The sequence below is a fragment of the Nycticebus coucang genome, chromosome 1, assembly GCF_027406575.1.
Source record: "Nycticebus coucang isolate mNycCou1 chromosome 1, mNycCou1.pri, whole genome shotgun sequence".
Taxonomy (NCBI): Eukaryota; Metazoa; Chordata; class Mammalia; order Primates; family Lorisidae; genus Nycticebus; species Nycticebus coucang.
In genome coordinates, this window is record NC_069780.1 from 41,014,834 (window position 1) to 41,031,057 (window position 16,224).

At 38.9% G+C, this 16,224-nt stretch overlaps 1 protein-coding gene across 12 annotated transcripts in view; it reads right to left on the reverse strand.

Moving 5' to 3' along the window:
- CAMK2D (calcium/calmodulin dependent protein kinase II delta) overlaps positions 1-13,362 on the reverse strand; it is a 309,028-nt gene extending 295,666 nt beyond the window's left edge. For all 12 annotated transcript variants that reach the window (XM_053571046.1, XM_053570732.1, XM_053570532.1 and 9 more), the window contains exons 1-2: positions 12,673-13,362; positions 10,996-11,090 (exon numbers count right to left, since the gene is read on the reverse strand). In XM_053571046.1, coding sequence (XP_053427021.1) covers positions 10,996-11,090; positions 12,673-12,737 — 160 coding nt within the window. In that variant the 5' untranslated portion in view covers positions 12,738-13,362. The remainder of the gene's footprint in view (positions 1-10,995; positions 11,091-12,672) is intronic.
- Between the last annotated feature and the right edge of the window lie 2,862 nt (positions 13,363-16,224).

A 16,224-nucleotide genomic window follows, 5' to 3' on the forward strand; every position in this document is an offset into this window, starting at 1 on the left:
TAAAACAATAAAAGATTTATCATGGATAAAGTTTCTACAAAATGGTCAAACTATATAACTGCACTAATTTCCCAAATCACTTTTGCCACTATTACTAAAGCCTTTAAGTCACCGTTTAAAAATATGATTAGGATACTTTAATGAGAAGAATATTTTCTGCTACATTTAATATATATTAGAATATATATTAGAAATATATCTCTAATTTACTATGTACTCTGAGCACCATAAAGCTACAGAATGATGAAATCCCCAGTTCCATATCCTGCAACATATCACACAAGATAAGTTCCCCTGAGAAGGGAACACAAATAAGTGCTTTTCAGTGTGCATTGTGTTTTAAGAGCCTTCTGATATTAAAATAAATATATTTTCCTTTTACCAAACTTTTGAATTGACTAACACAGCAGATGTAATAGCTGGCCACTAGCTGCCTTTTCTAAAATATCAAATAATGCCAGGTGCAGTGGTTCACAAAGGATTCCCAGCACTTTGGGAGGCCAAGGTGGGCAGATTGCCTGAGCTCACAGGTTCAAGACCTCACTGAGCTAGAGCAAGACCCCATCTCTAAAAATAGCTGGATGTTGTGGCAGGTGCCTGTAGTCCCAGCTACCTGGGAGGCTGAGGCAAGAGAATCGCTTGAGCCCAAGAGTATGAGGTTGCTGTGAGCTGTGAAGCAAGGGCACTCTATCCAGGGTGATAAAGTGAGACTCTTTCTCAAATAAATAAGTAAATAAAATGAAACAGAACAAACAAAATAAAATAAAATATCAAATAATCTCAAACCAAATTACATCCATAATTTGTATATCCAAAACACCAAAATGCTTTAAAAATGAACTTTGTCAAAAAGATAAATGAAAAAGTCAGTAATTAGCTACCTCTGTAGAATGAATCAAAATTTTTAAATAATTTAATGATGACATGAGTCTGGCATTGTTGAAGTAGCGCTAATGGACAAACAATGAAAATGTTACCTCTCAACAACATGCTTTCATGAAACTATACACAGTAAATCACTACTGAGGGTTAGAAACTGTTTGCCTCATGTTCATTCTTTAGCAGAACAGCACTTCCAACTGTCTTGCTCATAATGAACATAAAAATTGCACTTTATAATATGTGGTAAGGCCAGGCACGGTGGCTCACACCTGTAATCCCAGCACTTTGAGAAGTGGAGGTGGGCGGATCTCCTGAGCTCATGAGCTAGAGAGAAAAATTTATAAAAATTTATAGCCGGGCATTGTGGCAGGCGCCTGTAGTCCCAGCTACTCGGGAGGCTGAGGCAAGAGAATCGCGTAAGCCCAAGAGTTAGAGGTTGCTGTGAGCCGTGTGACGCCACGGCACTCTTACCCGAGGGTGGTACAGTGAGACTCTGTCTCTACAAAAAAAAAAAAAAAAAATGTATAAAAATTTAAAATAGCTGGGAGTTGTGGCTGGCACCTATAGTCCCAGTTACTCAGAAGGCTGAAGCAAGAGAATTGCTTTAGCCCAATAGTTAGAGGTTGCTGTGAGCTCTACTTGAGGAGACAAAGTGAGACTGTGTCTCAAAAAAAAAAAAAATGTAGTAAGAAAACAAACATAGAGAGAAATAAAAATTTGCAAGTACCTGCTCAAAAAATTACTAAACTATATAACACTCTTTTCAAAGAAGCAGAATTTTCATCAGGGAAATTATGAAATAATTTGTGAATTGGAAATTAATTATATAGTTAGTATATGCCATGTAACCTGAAGCCTGAATTTTCATTTACTTCACCAGTCATAGGTAGAAGCGTATGCTGATTTCAAGAGACAGAATCTCATATGGTCATTCATTCACCTGTCCGATCATTTAACAACTGCTCACAAGTATCTGCAATATTGAAATTACTGTGCTAAGCACAGATTGAAAAGTAAGTTAAGCAATGTCCACAAGATACCAGAAAGGTGAACGTATATAACTGCAATACAAATGTGGCAAGCTCCATAAAAAATAGAAAAGAGCTATTCAAAGGACAAAGAATAAGGAAAAAAAAAAACTCACTCTGGCTAGAGGAAGAAAGGAGGGCTGGGAAAGGACATCAGAGAGGCTCATGGAGGAGAAAGCACCTGCAGTGGACCTTCGGGGAGGGAGCTTTGTGACAGTACTAGGTGTCCTCATTCTACTGGAGGCTGGAGCTGGAACTTCCTTCCTGTGAACAAGCGGCTTACTTTTTCTGGATGACCATTTTCCCCTTCTCTACCAGGCTCATTTAATTTATTCAAAACACAACCTCACACTTAAATCTCTGCCGGAAAGCTTTTGTGATACCAATCTCCCTGAGCCCATATCTGCACTCCCCCAAAGCCCTGTGCGTAAGTATTACAACTCTCACAAACTACTGTATTTACCAGGCTGTCATCCACACTTGTAGACCAGGTAATATTTGGGGACAAAATGTCTTTCACCTCTCTATCTCTAAAACTTATGAAGATGTCCAGCATAGTAGGTACGGAAGGCCTAATGATGAGCTGAATAAATGAATACATGAATTTAAAAAAGGCAGCAACTGTCAGCTAGCAAACTCACTTAGGAAGCTATCTAAAAGAGCTGAAGCAAAAAGGAAAGATCTCAAATCAGGATGATGAAAAACAAGGAAAAGATGTAAAAGGTATTGAGATGGGGCAAGAAAAATAAAGAAATCAAGCATGCTTGAAAGCCTAGGACAATTATGGCACCAATCACAGAAGGAAGAAACTGGTGAGTCCACTGAAGACATGCAGAGTGTGAGGCTGCATTAATGATGAATTCAGCAGAAATTCAAATCCAGAAAATTGCCTCCGCATACCACAAAGGTGTTTATTTTGCCACAAAAAAAGTCAAATTAAAAACAACAACAACAACAAAAAAACATCAAATTTAAATTAAAGACTAATGGCATAACGGGGTATATTTCAGCTATCTATATCTTTATAAGACAAGATAAAGAAAACTCATAAATTTTCACATAGTATATTTACATTTAATAAGTTAGTTTTGTATAAGTTATCTTGTCTTAGTTCAATGTGCGTACATCAAAATTATTGAAATATCTTCAAAAGGACATAAGAATAAAATAACTTCCTGTTACTAAAAAATTCCACATAATTTAAGCCTTTCCTAGACCTTAAGGGAGAAAGTAAAATTAAATACTAATATATGAGAAGCAATGTATTTTATTCCATGAGTTTCTACATATACAATACAAAATAAACTATAATTTACTTAGATAATGACAGCATAGATTTTCCATCCATAATTGACTGGTCAATTTAATAGTATTAAAGGGGCTGTCTGAAAGTACAGTTTGCTTTTATGTTACTGCAACAATTAAAACACTATCTTCTCTCATAAGCTGGATCTCTAAATATGTTTTCCCAAAGAAATACTCAATTTCCCACTTTGCAATGGGAATGTAAAATGTACAAGGCTTAGGCCTTTTATGAAGGACTATGAAGTTAAGCTTAGTCAAGCACATACAGGTAAACACAGAAACATGAAGGTAAGTTCTTTTTAACAGCTACTAATGGGATGTGATGCTGGAGAGAGACAGGCTTTGGAGCCAGAGAAAACTAGGTTGAAATTCTGACTCTACCACTTATTAATGTTAAAGCTTTATACAAGAGCCTCAATTTTCTTTCCTCAAAAATAAGGATAATATTGTTCATCTGGGAGGCTGCATAAATAAAATAAAACAAAGTGTCTTATAAACAGCTGTTGTCCCTGAAAAGGTGCTCTTGAAACAATGGCTATTACTACTTATATTTTTCTAAATTATTATTACTGACAAAGATGGCATTATTGATTTTCATATTCATAAACAGAGTTCTAAGGAGTTAAAATGAGATTGTAAAACCAGAAAAGGGATTCCAGTAACTAAAAACTATCAATGATGTTGTTCTACGATTGCATATAATAACTGTAGTTAAGAGATTTAAAAACCAAAGCAAACCAACAACAAAGCTGTCCTCTTTTCTCTTCAAATATACCAGTTTCCCAGTCCTAGAGTTAGAGACAGGTTATGACAGATGAAAGGTTTATGATTTCTCCTTAAGTATTACTATATCTATCTTACCTAGTATCAGAGAAATTCTGTTATCTAAGAAATGCTATATGTCATTTAAATTAATTTTATTCTAAAAATAACTTAATAATTGAGACAAATTTGTCATATGAATACAATGATATTTTCATTATAATCAGATACACAAACTATCTGTAAATCTGAACAACTTCCTCAATTTGTTTATTTGAGCATTTGTTAGGGGGGTATACTTAAGCCCCCACCTGAATTATGGCTTACTAAATTTCATCTAGCCCATTCCTAATGAAAACCTCCCTAAGCAGAAATAAACCTTTCCTCCTTTGAAGGTCCACATACTTTATTCATGCTAGCCAGATAACACCAATTTACATCTTCTACAGTGTCTTTTGTGTAGATAGACTTTATTTTTCCCAACACTCTGTCTGTTGTAATCATTCAGTATTTATTAAATAAATACATATAAAATAAAGTCATAGGTGAATGTGCTCAATAGTCTATGAAATGACTTGAAAGATAAGTTACTATTATAAAGGTATTATGTTTTAAAGTTAAAATACTGCTAATACTCCATTTAATGCATTGCAATGCAGCTTACTAAATATTATAACTTAAAATCTTTAACACATGCTCCTATGTAAATAATCATTAATTAATTGCTAATAATTTATAAGAATACCATACACATTATACCCTAATAGAGGGAGACTGGAGTTAAAAAAAATAATATATGTATACACACACACACACACACACATACACACATATGTATATCATCTAAGTCTTAGACACACTGTGAGTAGGCCTCCATATCAATTCAAAAAAAGGACTTTTAAAAATAAATTAAAATTCTAGGCCAGGCGCAATGGCTCACTCCTGTAATCCCAGCACTCTGGGAAGCGAAGGCAGGTGGACTGCCTGAGGTCACAGGTTGGAGACCAGCCTGAGCCAGAGGGAGATCTCATCTCTAAAAATAGCCAACCCTAGTGGCAGGCACCTGTAGGCCCAGCTATTATGATGGCTGAGGCAAGAGACTCACTAGAGCTCAAGAGTTTGAGGTTGCTATGAGCTATGACACCATGGCACTCTATTGACAGTGACAAAGTGAGACTGTCTCCAAAAAGAAAAAAAAATTAAAATACTAGTTAACAAGTTAAATCCCCAAGTAAAGCCTAGTAAATATATGATTTTTGGTAAGTAATAACTATTGACATTAAAAGGACCCATAAAAAGGAAATTTACTATTAAATTTTAATTTTTACATTGAGTTTATTCAATATTTCAATAGAAATGGAAAGCATTAATCTAATTGTATAAATAATCAAAGGTTTCTGGGTCCTCATCTCACACAGTCAAGTAGAGTCTGATACTAGCTCTAGATATCACAGCGAGGTACTTGATCACCACATTCTTTATTAGGTTGGTCTTACTTAATGATGCCGGAATACAGAATAGATTTTTATTATTCCTGGAAATGTGGATATACATTTTTATTAGTTTTATCTTCTAACTGGTTTTAAATACCAATAATATTCTCATTTACCAAAAGAAGAAACTAAACATCTAATATCGAGGCCTAAGTAAGAACGTAAATATGTCTAAATGTGAGTAAAGGGCACAAAACCCTACAGATGACACACACCCCATCCACGCCCCCCAAATGAAGGACTGTGCAGATTCCACTTGCAAAATTAAAAATGGTTTACCAATTCTTTCTTAAAAACATGATTCTAGCCAAGAAACCTTCATATATTAATTTGCCTAAAATTTTTCAAATTATTAAACCAATATTCAGAACAATTTGATTCATCTATATAGTTTCAATTCTATTTCCAATGCAGGACAAGTAACCATGAGGTTGAGAAATTACAGTAATTTCATGCCTACCTGGTTGCAAAAAAAAAAAAAGTAAAAGTTAGTTTTTCACATGTTTTTTATAACATCAAAAAAAAAAATGATTACTTAGGGATAGTTATAGAACACTTAGATTTTTCATGGCTGAGGCCTAATTTTGTGTATATGGTCAAGTTGTCAATTCATGTTCTATTGATATCAAGAATTCAGGAATGAATACAACTAATAAAATCAAAGAATATCCAAATGATTTAACTGCATTATATTTGAAGTTTTACAGAAATATAAAATGAAACCCCTTTCAACTTTAGCAATGTAGTAGAGATAAAATATAGTTGTAGGGTGGCGCCTGTAGCTCAAAGGAGTAGGGCGCCAGCCCCATATGCCGTAGGTGGCAGGTTCAGACCCAGCCCCAGCCAAAAAACTGCAAATAATAATAATAATAATAAAATAAATAAAAAATACTTGTAAATGACATATCTTTTTCAAGTTTATATCGTAACACATTCTATTTTACGAAAACATTGACTTGTCCCAGATTCTGTGTTATAATAACTAGTTTCTAATTATCAATAAATACACAAGAGGCTCAGCACAGTGAATTCACCTGTAATCCTAGCACGCTGGGAGGCAAGTAGATTGCTTGAGCTCAGGAGTTCAAGACAAGCCTGAGCAAGAACCAGACCCCCCTCTCTGCTAAAAATAGAAAAACTATCCACTAGCCAAATGTTGTGGCGGGTGCCTGTAGTCTCTGCTATTCAAGAGGCTGAGGCAAGAGGATCAATTGAACCCAGGAGTCTGAGGCTGCTGTGAGATATGATGACACCAGGAAACTCCATTCAGGGTGGCAGAGGGAGACTTGGTCTCAAAAAAAGAAAGAAAAAAGAAAAGTGAAGAGAAGAGGAAAGAACAGAAAAGAGAAGACACTGGAAGATGAATGTCAAGAAGACATTATTACCACATAGACTATTTTACCTCTGGGAGGCTTCAAAATACAAGATAAATCACTTGGACTATTTCTTATAACAGCTGCTATCAGAACCATCAGTTCTGGATTCTACACTGTGATCACAGCTCTTCACTGACTTTATATAATGTGACAAAGCTTACAGTTCTACACATGTCAAAATAGACAGAATATTGAAACAGCAGAGCAAACTGACATTTGTTAAGGACTAACATAGCAAAATGTTTGGGATCTAAATGGTGTCATTTCTAATTCTCATGATGAAAATATAAGGCAAGAATTCTATTATCATTATTCACCATCATTATTCACCATTATTCACCATTCCTATCTAACAAAATAACTTTCTGGAAAACATAAATTACATATATGTATATAATATCAAATGTCTGAGATATTTCTGTATTATTTTTTATTTTCAAAAGAAGCCAAATTATATATGATGAATGTACATATCTACCTGCTCAGTATCATAGAATGAATGTTCTTTCTGTGCATGCACAGGCTAACACAAAAGGTGAGAAATTCTTCAATTGACTCTAAGTTCCCCAATATGGTGTGTGTGACTAACAGCTGAGAGGACAAGCCACTGAAACTGTCTGCTGGAAATCCTTTACAATCTAGGCACAGAAAAATGCTTGGGTGACAGTACAGTTGGATGTGCAAATTTATGCAGGAATGTAGCCAAGTTTTTGGCAATTCCCTCCTGGTCTTAGATTAATTAACAATGGTCCTTTCTTTTTCAGTTGTAATGTTATATTTAAAGACATCAGTTGGTTGAAAGACCTGCCTGGTCTTTAAAACTAATTGGCTTAAGGCTTGGAGTTACAAATGCATAGAATTTCAAATAATACAAACAAAAATTTGCACAAAAAATTACATGTTCCACAAAAACTGCCTTATACCACTCTCAAAAATCATTACCTTCGTAAAAAATAAGCATGCTATTTTTCATTCCATTCTGTATTTCCTTTGAATATACTCATTATTTTTTAATTATTCTATAAAAATGACTTATTCGGATCATTAGATTCTCAGAAAGAAGTGCTGTTAAAAGAATTCTTATTTTAAAGTAAATGCTCTTAATACACAACAGATTACTTTCAGTATTTGCTTGTTCTTACAAGGAAATTCTGTACTTAACTCCTTGTACTGAGCCCCTTCTGTGTTCTCAGAGCTGTGGGATGTCATATCACAAAATGAAAGCATGGTATTTTTCTTTCAAGAATTATAATTTGACATGAGTATACATGAATCAAATTTACACATTCAAAGGTACAAATATCCTGTGAACAGCTTTAATTGCTGTGATAGTATAAAAATAAGTTTTTGAGCATTTTGAAAAAAATACTGTAATTTTTACAGGTGAACAATAATAAAACTTAAACTAACAGCACTTTGCAATTTAGGAAATGAATCTCAAAAAAATTAACTGAGTTCTAGAACGTCCCATGAGATCCAAAGTATGTTTTCCCATTTTATTGATGAGAACCAAATTTATACACTAATAGACCTATAATGCAAATTGAGCTCTCACAGCTAAATCAAGACTACCTCTAGATGTACAAGCTTCAAGTTCTTTCATTTAAGTAAATGAATTTGATCATTGTAACAACTCTATTAAGTAATAATAGTTGATATTCATTGAGTACATAATATGTGGCACATTCTTTTCTACACTGTATTAATTCATTCACTCCACATAAAACCCTATAAAGGAAGGGTTCTATTATTACCCCATTTTACAGATTAAAAAAACAAAAAACAAAAAACCCTGAGGCTCAGAGAAAACAGGTGAAGTGTCCAAGATCACATAGCTAGTAGGTATGGGAATCAGAATTCAAAAGCACAGAATCTGATTCTAGTGCCAGTGATACAGTTCACCGGCTCCCTCTTAGGGAGGTTAACATACAGCAAGTTAAGACACTTACCTAAAGACACAAGCAAAAAAAAAACGCAGGGCAGGAAGGAGAAGCCTGTCTTCTAACTCTTCACCCTAACTACTTGTCCCAAATGTGGAGTAATTATAATCAATAAATCCAGAAGTGGTAAGAAGGCTTGGTGTGGTAGCAGAAAGAACTCTGGTTCTTTGAAGTAAGAGTGTGAGCAGGTGAGCACCGTCAACACTGAGGACGTGGGAAGTGGTCAGGGAGGAAAAAAAGCCATCAGACTGGGGAGAACTCACCTTAAACACAGACTAAAGGCAAACAAGAGCAAAATGTATCTGAACAGGTATGAGTGGATTTGTCATTTTGACGTATGGAGTAGGAACGGGGAGGGGTGAAGAGGGATGACTATTAACAGAGGAAGTTAGTAAAAATTGAACCACTAGACTGATTTGAGTGTAAACTTAAAATCGCTAAAAGATTTGAAGTAAGTGTTGTAACATTCCCAAAAGAAGCAATGCTCACATCATTGCCAAAGTACCGAGCACACAGGAGGAAATAACATAAGCACTGAAAGAATCTGACTACACATTTGCATTTCTCTTTTTCTTTCTTTTCTTTTTTATTTAGTAAAATGTCATTTACAGTTTAACAACTCCTTTCATTCTCAAAACCGTCCTGTGGAGTAGAGACTAACATAGGAGCTTGATTAGCATAACATGCTTCTCCTTACTTTTCATACCATGATTCAACGGTGCTGGTTATTTCAGTCTATAGATCTTCTTTAGAATCATATTAAAATCAGATGAAGGAAATTACAAGAAAATGCCATTCAAACAAATAAGCCGAAATGCCAACCTAAACCTAAAGTGTTTGTTAAAAGCAGAACTTGCAATAAATATAGAAAACCAATCACAGCAGAGACCAAAAGCAATGATGCCAGTACACCAGTAAGAAGTACTTCTAAAAAGACATATTGAGTTATAGCTTTCATGTGAAAACCCTAAATTAGTTTCATAGTAGGGCTGAGTACATTGGGTACTTTTTCTTCCATTCTAAGCTATAACCCAGTTACAACCTAAGAATAGGGGGAAGGGGGAAAGGGAGGGGAGGGAGGGGGGAGGTGGGTAGAGGGAAGGGGATTGGTGGGATTACACCAGGGGTGCATCTTACAAGGGTATATGTGAAACTTGGTAAATGGTCTGTAAATCTAGTGAATGATGCCCCATGATTATATCAATGTACACAGCTATGATTTAATAAAAATAAGTAAATAAATAAATAAATAAATAAAATAAATAAAATAAAATTTCACTGAAGAAAAAAAAAAAAAAAGACATATTGAATGAGGAAAACTAACCGAAATGGAATTTCTTTTCTCATTACTTAAAATAAACCAGGTCACTGAGATGGGTTTACACTGTGGTATTTCGTTCATTTTAATTTCATTTTTATTTCATCAAACCATAAATTCCCATGGAAATACCTTAGACACGTGTCCACAATAATTGGAATACCTAACATAGCAGTATAAGTACTTTTACATGAGTTCAACAAAACAGAAAGAATGCAGTGAGATCCCTCCAAGTTTTTTGCTTATGTCAACAGCTACTTTATGAGTATGAATTATTTCTGTGGCTATAACTGCATGTGTAAAAAACATTACATGAATCTGTGTAAAGCCTACTGCAGAAGACCAAGTAAAGGTCTGAATTGCACATAGAAACATCAAAATCAAGCTAAACTTCCTAGAATATAGCAATCATAAATTTTCCCTTCTCAAAGCCATTACTGTTAAATATACCTTGATGAATTAGGTTCAAGTGTAACTACAATTGAAACATATGATTCAACTGAGCTGTGACCCATTTTCTTCTCAAAAGCAAAAGGGAATTATGGCAGTTCTAAGACTTATATTTTTCCATTCCAATGTACTTTTAAAAGTTATTTTACACCAGTGCTAAAAGCAAAATGCACTTAAATGATGATTATTTGCTTTAAAAATAGTGATTTATGCTACTGCTCGTGGGACAGATAGAATTTTAATAATAATTTATTAAATAATTATTATATTTGCTCATTTATTTCTAAACTGTACAGACCAAGAAGCATTCAGGACAGAAATAATCTTAATATGTAATATGATACCTAAGTCTAAAATTTAATAACTACATGATATATTTACTAACAAGAGAACCAACACAATAAATACAAAATTAACATATATGTGGTTAAAAATACCCACCCCTAGCCGAAAGCTTTTTGGTGTTGATAATTTTGGCAGCATATTCTTGTCCAGTAGAGATTTTCATGCATCTTCTCACCACTGAGAATGCCCCCCTGGAAACCGAAAATTAGCAAGTCATGAATACGATCAGATCTGAAATTATACTAAAAATTCACAAAATATGAGCATTTTTATTGATTTTAGTAAACTGTCAAATTATCAAATGTACTACAGCAATATCCAGAAAATGAAAGACTCTTCCTGAGAACCGAGGCCTTCTTTAATGTTGAAGAATAAAAGTAAATTTTATTTAACTGGGAGCACACATTATTAATCAACGAAATGAAAGGAACTGCCAATTATGACTGCTCTTGTTTGCATATGAAATTTGAAAACATTTTACAATTCACACTCACAAGGAAGCAAATGCTGTGTGAGAGAAACCCTGCAAAGAGCAGAGCTGAGGAGGAGCAGCAAAAAATCTGCCGCCCATTTATTTCAGTAGGGAAAAACAATTAATGTGGCTCCAAGTAAATAAACACGACAATTACTTTCATTAAAACATAAATTTTGAGCACGTTTGTGTGGTTTCAGCACATACTGGTGTGGTGATTTCTGGCTGGGGGAGGGGAGAGATTTGAATTAAGCTGATCTTCCGACATATTCTCCATGTTTTAACGGTAGACAATATATAAATATATAATTTTCATTACATTTAAAAATATGTACATGTTCATCCGCATAAACCAACAACATACACATAAACGCACCCCTTTCATAAGTAAGAGTCCAAACTAGCAATAGAAGGATTTGCTTTGGGACTGATGCCACATAAATCAACATTCATGGCTCGGCCCCTAGGTCCCTCTGCACAGGTCCTCAGTAGGTCTCCTGTCTCCTTCCTGAACATCTCCAGGTAGTTCTGCCCAGTCGGGCGCAGGGGGTGGTTTTATACGACGCCAGGCTACCCTTGGGAAGCGCTCTCTCATTCTCCCGAGAGCTTTTTTCCGCTGCCTATATAAATAAATCCTCCGAGAACGCAAAGGTGCCCGCGTAAATCCCAGGAAGAATGACGATGAGCGAGTAATCTAGTGCAAAGAATGATAGTGGACACGGAGCAAGGGGTCGGGTTCTGTTAGGTGGCCCTTTTCCTGGACAGAACAACTACTAGATGCGAAATACACTCTGTGCCAAGTTGAACTTTCGGCATCAATAAATATGGCACCGTCTGAGGCAGCGAGTTCTCATCCGTACGTGGGTCATGCCGCCGACACGCCGGCTAAGCAGGAGGCATCTCTATTTACAGAAAACATGATCTATGTTGCATTTTATATGGGTTCTAGTTTCCTTGCCAAACACACATACACACGCACTCACGCACGCACACTTCTGAGGATGACAGCTACAACTGCAGAGACCATAAATTTACTAAGTCTCTCTGTGCAAGAGGGCTGGGGAGGTAAAGAAGGAGGATTACCAGAAAGGGCCACAGTCGAGGTAAGGGTCCTCCCCTTTCTGTTTCCTCCCTTTACTAAGACAGCACCTTCCCCAGAGCTGACAAACCATGGGCCCTCTTCGCTCCCGTCTGGTCTCTCAAACTCCCTCGCCCCACGACCAAGGCCGGTGGGTCGGGGGCAACCTAACCCGCCCTCTGCTGGAAAAGGGGACGCGCGGATGCCCAGCAAAGGCGCTTACTTTCCGAGCTCCTCGAAAAGCTGATACTCGTCCGTGAACCTGGTGCAGGTTGTGGTCGAAGCCATCCTCGGTCCGGGCTGTGCCCTGGCTGGGAGCGCGACCGACGAGAAGCGAGCAGACGCGCGACCAACCCCGGGACTGGCCCCGCGGCACTGTCACCCAGTGCCGCCCTCACTTTCCTGGTCCGAAAGTAGCTCGCCCGCGAGGGAGTGTGCGCAGGGGTGGGGCGGGAGGGGAGATGACCAGCAAGGGTGGTGTGGGGTCTCCTCCCCACCGTCCGCCGAGCCTCCTACTCCTGCTGGCCACGCTTCCTCCTCCTCAGGACGCGCCACCCGCCCCTTTTCTAGCCCCTCTCCCCAAATGTAGGGGGCAAAGTACTCAAGAAGAGGGGCCCGGGAAACGGAAAAACAGCCGGGCACGGGGCGAGCGGCGAGCAGTTGCGAAATGATCGGCACTCGGGAAGGAGGGGTGGACGCAGAGGGGACAGCGGCAGCGTGCAAAGGAGCCGAGGCCGCGGAGCCCGGAGCGGACAGGACTGCTCCAGCCCAGAGGCAGCTGTCAGCAGGCAGGGGCGCGGGGCGCGCCGGGGTTGGGCCGAGCGTGCGCGCCCGGTGCGGGCCTCCCTCCGGTGGGCAGCGGCGGCGCTGGCAGGGCCAGGCACTTCGGCGGCCTGGCACTCCTCACTAGCCCGCGCGGCTTCAAGACGGCGCGGCGACAGAAAGAGCGCTCGGCTCCGGAGAAGCCTCCTCTGCCGTCCCCGGCCTCCGTCTCCTCCCCCGGCACCTCCTCCTGCCGCTCCCTCCGCAGCCAGCACCCCCTCCCTCGCGCAGCCCCCTCCTCGCCGGTCCCACACCTCCCTCTAGCGACTCCAACCCTGTCCCTCCGTGTATCGCTCTCCCTCCTTTGGTCTCACACATGAGCACACTCGTCTAGGGAGAAACCTGGTGGACGGTGAAGAATGTGCGGGGAAGAACCCTGAAGAGAGTTTAGGCGAATGAGGAGAAAACATCAAACCCGCAGAAAGGATCCTGCCCAAATCTGGGGCTGATAAAGCGGGAAGATGCGGGGCAACTCGTGGATGCCCCAGAGCTGCCGCCAAGGGCTAGGGGAGCCAGGGCTAGGGCCAGCCCATGCCCCTGTTTGGGCGCAGGACACTGGGGACCTCTCTAGGCCGGCTCCGGGGCCACGGTCCCCGGTGGAGCAGAGCGAGGGGCGCAACCAGTACATCTCGTGCAGCTCAGGGTTGACACTGCAGGGGCCGGATGTGGGCAGTTGACTGCTGCAGAGAAACGTCCCAACCTCACACCGCCTCCAGCTACTGTCGAGGCCCAGGAAAGCCGAAGCGGCGTTCGCCACGCTGCCAAGTCCCAGGCGTCTGGCGCGGGGTTTCATCCCTCCACCGCAGCCGCTTTAGCAGGGGCGACAGCTGCCGGGGCGCCACATTTCACTTCAGATTAGATTGCCACCTCCCAGTTCACCTCCCCTCCCCCGCTGTTTTTTAAACTGGGCGGCTTAGACTCTGGCAATCCCAATGGCTTTGACTTTGGCTATGAATTAACAGAATGAGAGCAAAAACTCCACCACTCGGCCACACCTTCCCATCTCTTCGGAGTAACTCTTCGGTTAAGCTCACTAAATTCTGATAGTAAGACGGGTTCTCGCGAGATTTTCCGCTCTGCCGTGGGGGCGGGGTAGTGGGAAGGTTGGGTGTCGGTCACGCGACCCAGTGGGGGCTGACGTCACTGGCATCACGTGAACGAGTCTAGCCTGTTTCACTTTGCAGAGAGAAAGGAAAAGGAGAGGTCGTGTTTACCTTCCTTGCAGGCGCAAAGATCAGGCCAGATAGTGGCAATACAAAAACCACTTTACAGTTCAAGAATATGCCCTACTCATTAGTGTATCTGCTATTGTTTTCAGTAAGTAGGAGAAAAAATAATTACACATTACGTTTAAATTATGTAAATTTTTGCTGATTGCTAGAATAACGTATGGGCCCCCTTTCCAATTCTAGGTTTGTAATAAACTGTGTAATTGCAAATTTACACGCAGACCGAAAACAAAAGTGTTATGAAGGGTCTTTTCCAAACCGCTGCCTTTTGTTCTACAGCACTGGACCCTAAAAATCTTACACTTTTCATGCAGAATTGTTCGTCCTTTCTATTACATCATGGACGGCTGAAAGATAAAAGATAACTTGCAGTAAAAGAATCTAAAATTTAATGGTATTTGTTGCTTGCTCTCAGAGGCTGCTATTAATTAATCGATTAATTTATGTATTTTAACTCTTATTATGACAAAATTATACGTGTTTTGATTCCCAGCCATGAAAAGGAAGAATAACTTTGTGTAAAATGTAGTGATACAGAAGAAGATGATACCAAAAACTTTTAAAAGAAACATGGTGTGTAAATGTTAATAAACGGACTGTAAAATTTAAAAAAATTATTTGGCTTAACATTTTTATATACATCTGAAGTATTTAGCAACATGGCTTCCAGTTATAATGAGCCAATTTAATATTCTTTCCTGAATCTAAAAATGAAAGAGAAAAAGTAAAATTAAAGCAATAAATAACAGTAATATAAAAATGTTACAGCTAGGGAGAAAATTGTTGCTTAAGTATTCAAGTAATGAAATCTAAATACAGTATTTATCTCATTTAAAATACCAATAATTGTAAATGGTTATGATAATTTTGCAGTACAATAAAGGAAACATAACTGAGTTTTAATCCTGTTGTATCACACAACAAACGTGAACTTTTTTTTTTTTTTGAGACAGAGTCTCACTTTGTCGCCCTTGGTAGAGTGCCCTAGCATCATAGCTTACAGCAACCTCAAACTCTTGGTTTCAAGGGATTCTCTTACCTCAACCTCCCCAGTAGAAGAGACTACAGGCTCCAGCCAAAACGCCCAGCTGTTTTTAGAGACCGGGTGTAGCTATGGCTAAAGGTAGTCTAGAAACCAGGTCTAGAACCTAGAGCTCAGGCAATCCACCGCCTGCCCTCCCAGAGTGCTATGATTACAGGTGTGAGCCGCCTCACCTTGCCTCAAACATGTACATGTAAGTTGTGCAAACACTGCTTAATTTATATTTGTTATTCTTTGATCTATAGATTGTACTAATTGTACCCTGTAAAATATTTTTCTTAAACAGATATTCACGATTATTTCTGAAGTTTCAACCTCATGACAATAATCAGGTCAAAGATTTGTTTTGTGTTCTATTTCAACTTTATTTCAATAATAGCCACAAAGGTGCCTGGTGGCTCACACCTGTAATCCTAGCACTCAGGGAGGAGCAGGCCAGTGGATTTCTTAAGCTCAAAAGTTGGAGACCAGCCTGAGCAAGAGCAGGACCTGTCTCTACTAAAAATAGAAAAACTAGCTGAGCTGGTAGCACCATCACCTTTCCTCCTCTGTCATCCTTTCTGAATGTCTATGACACAGTGTTGTCAGTAAGTGCATGAAAGTAGGATTTGAGATTCATTATTCTCTGATAATATCTCAAGTTTCATCCTGTAATAGTTTATTACATAGAAATATAGATGCA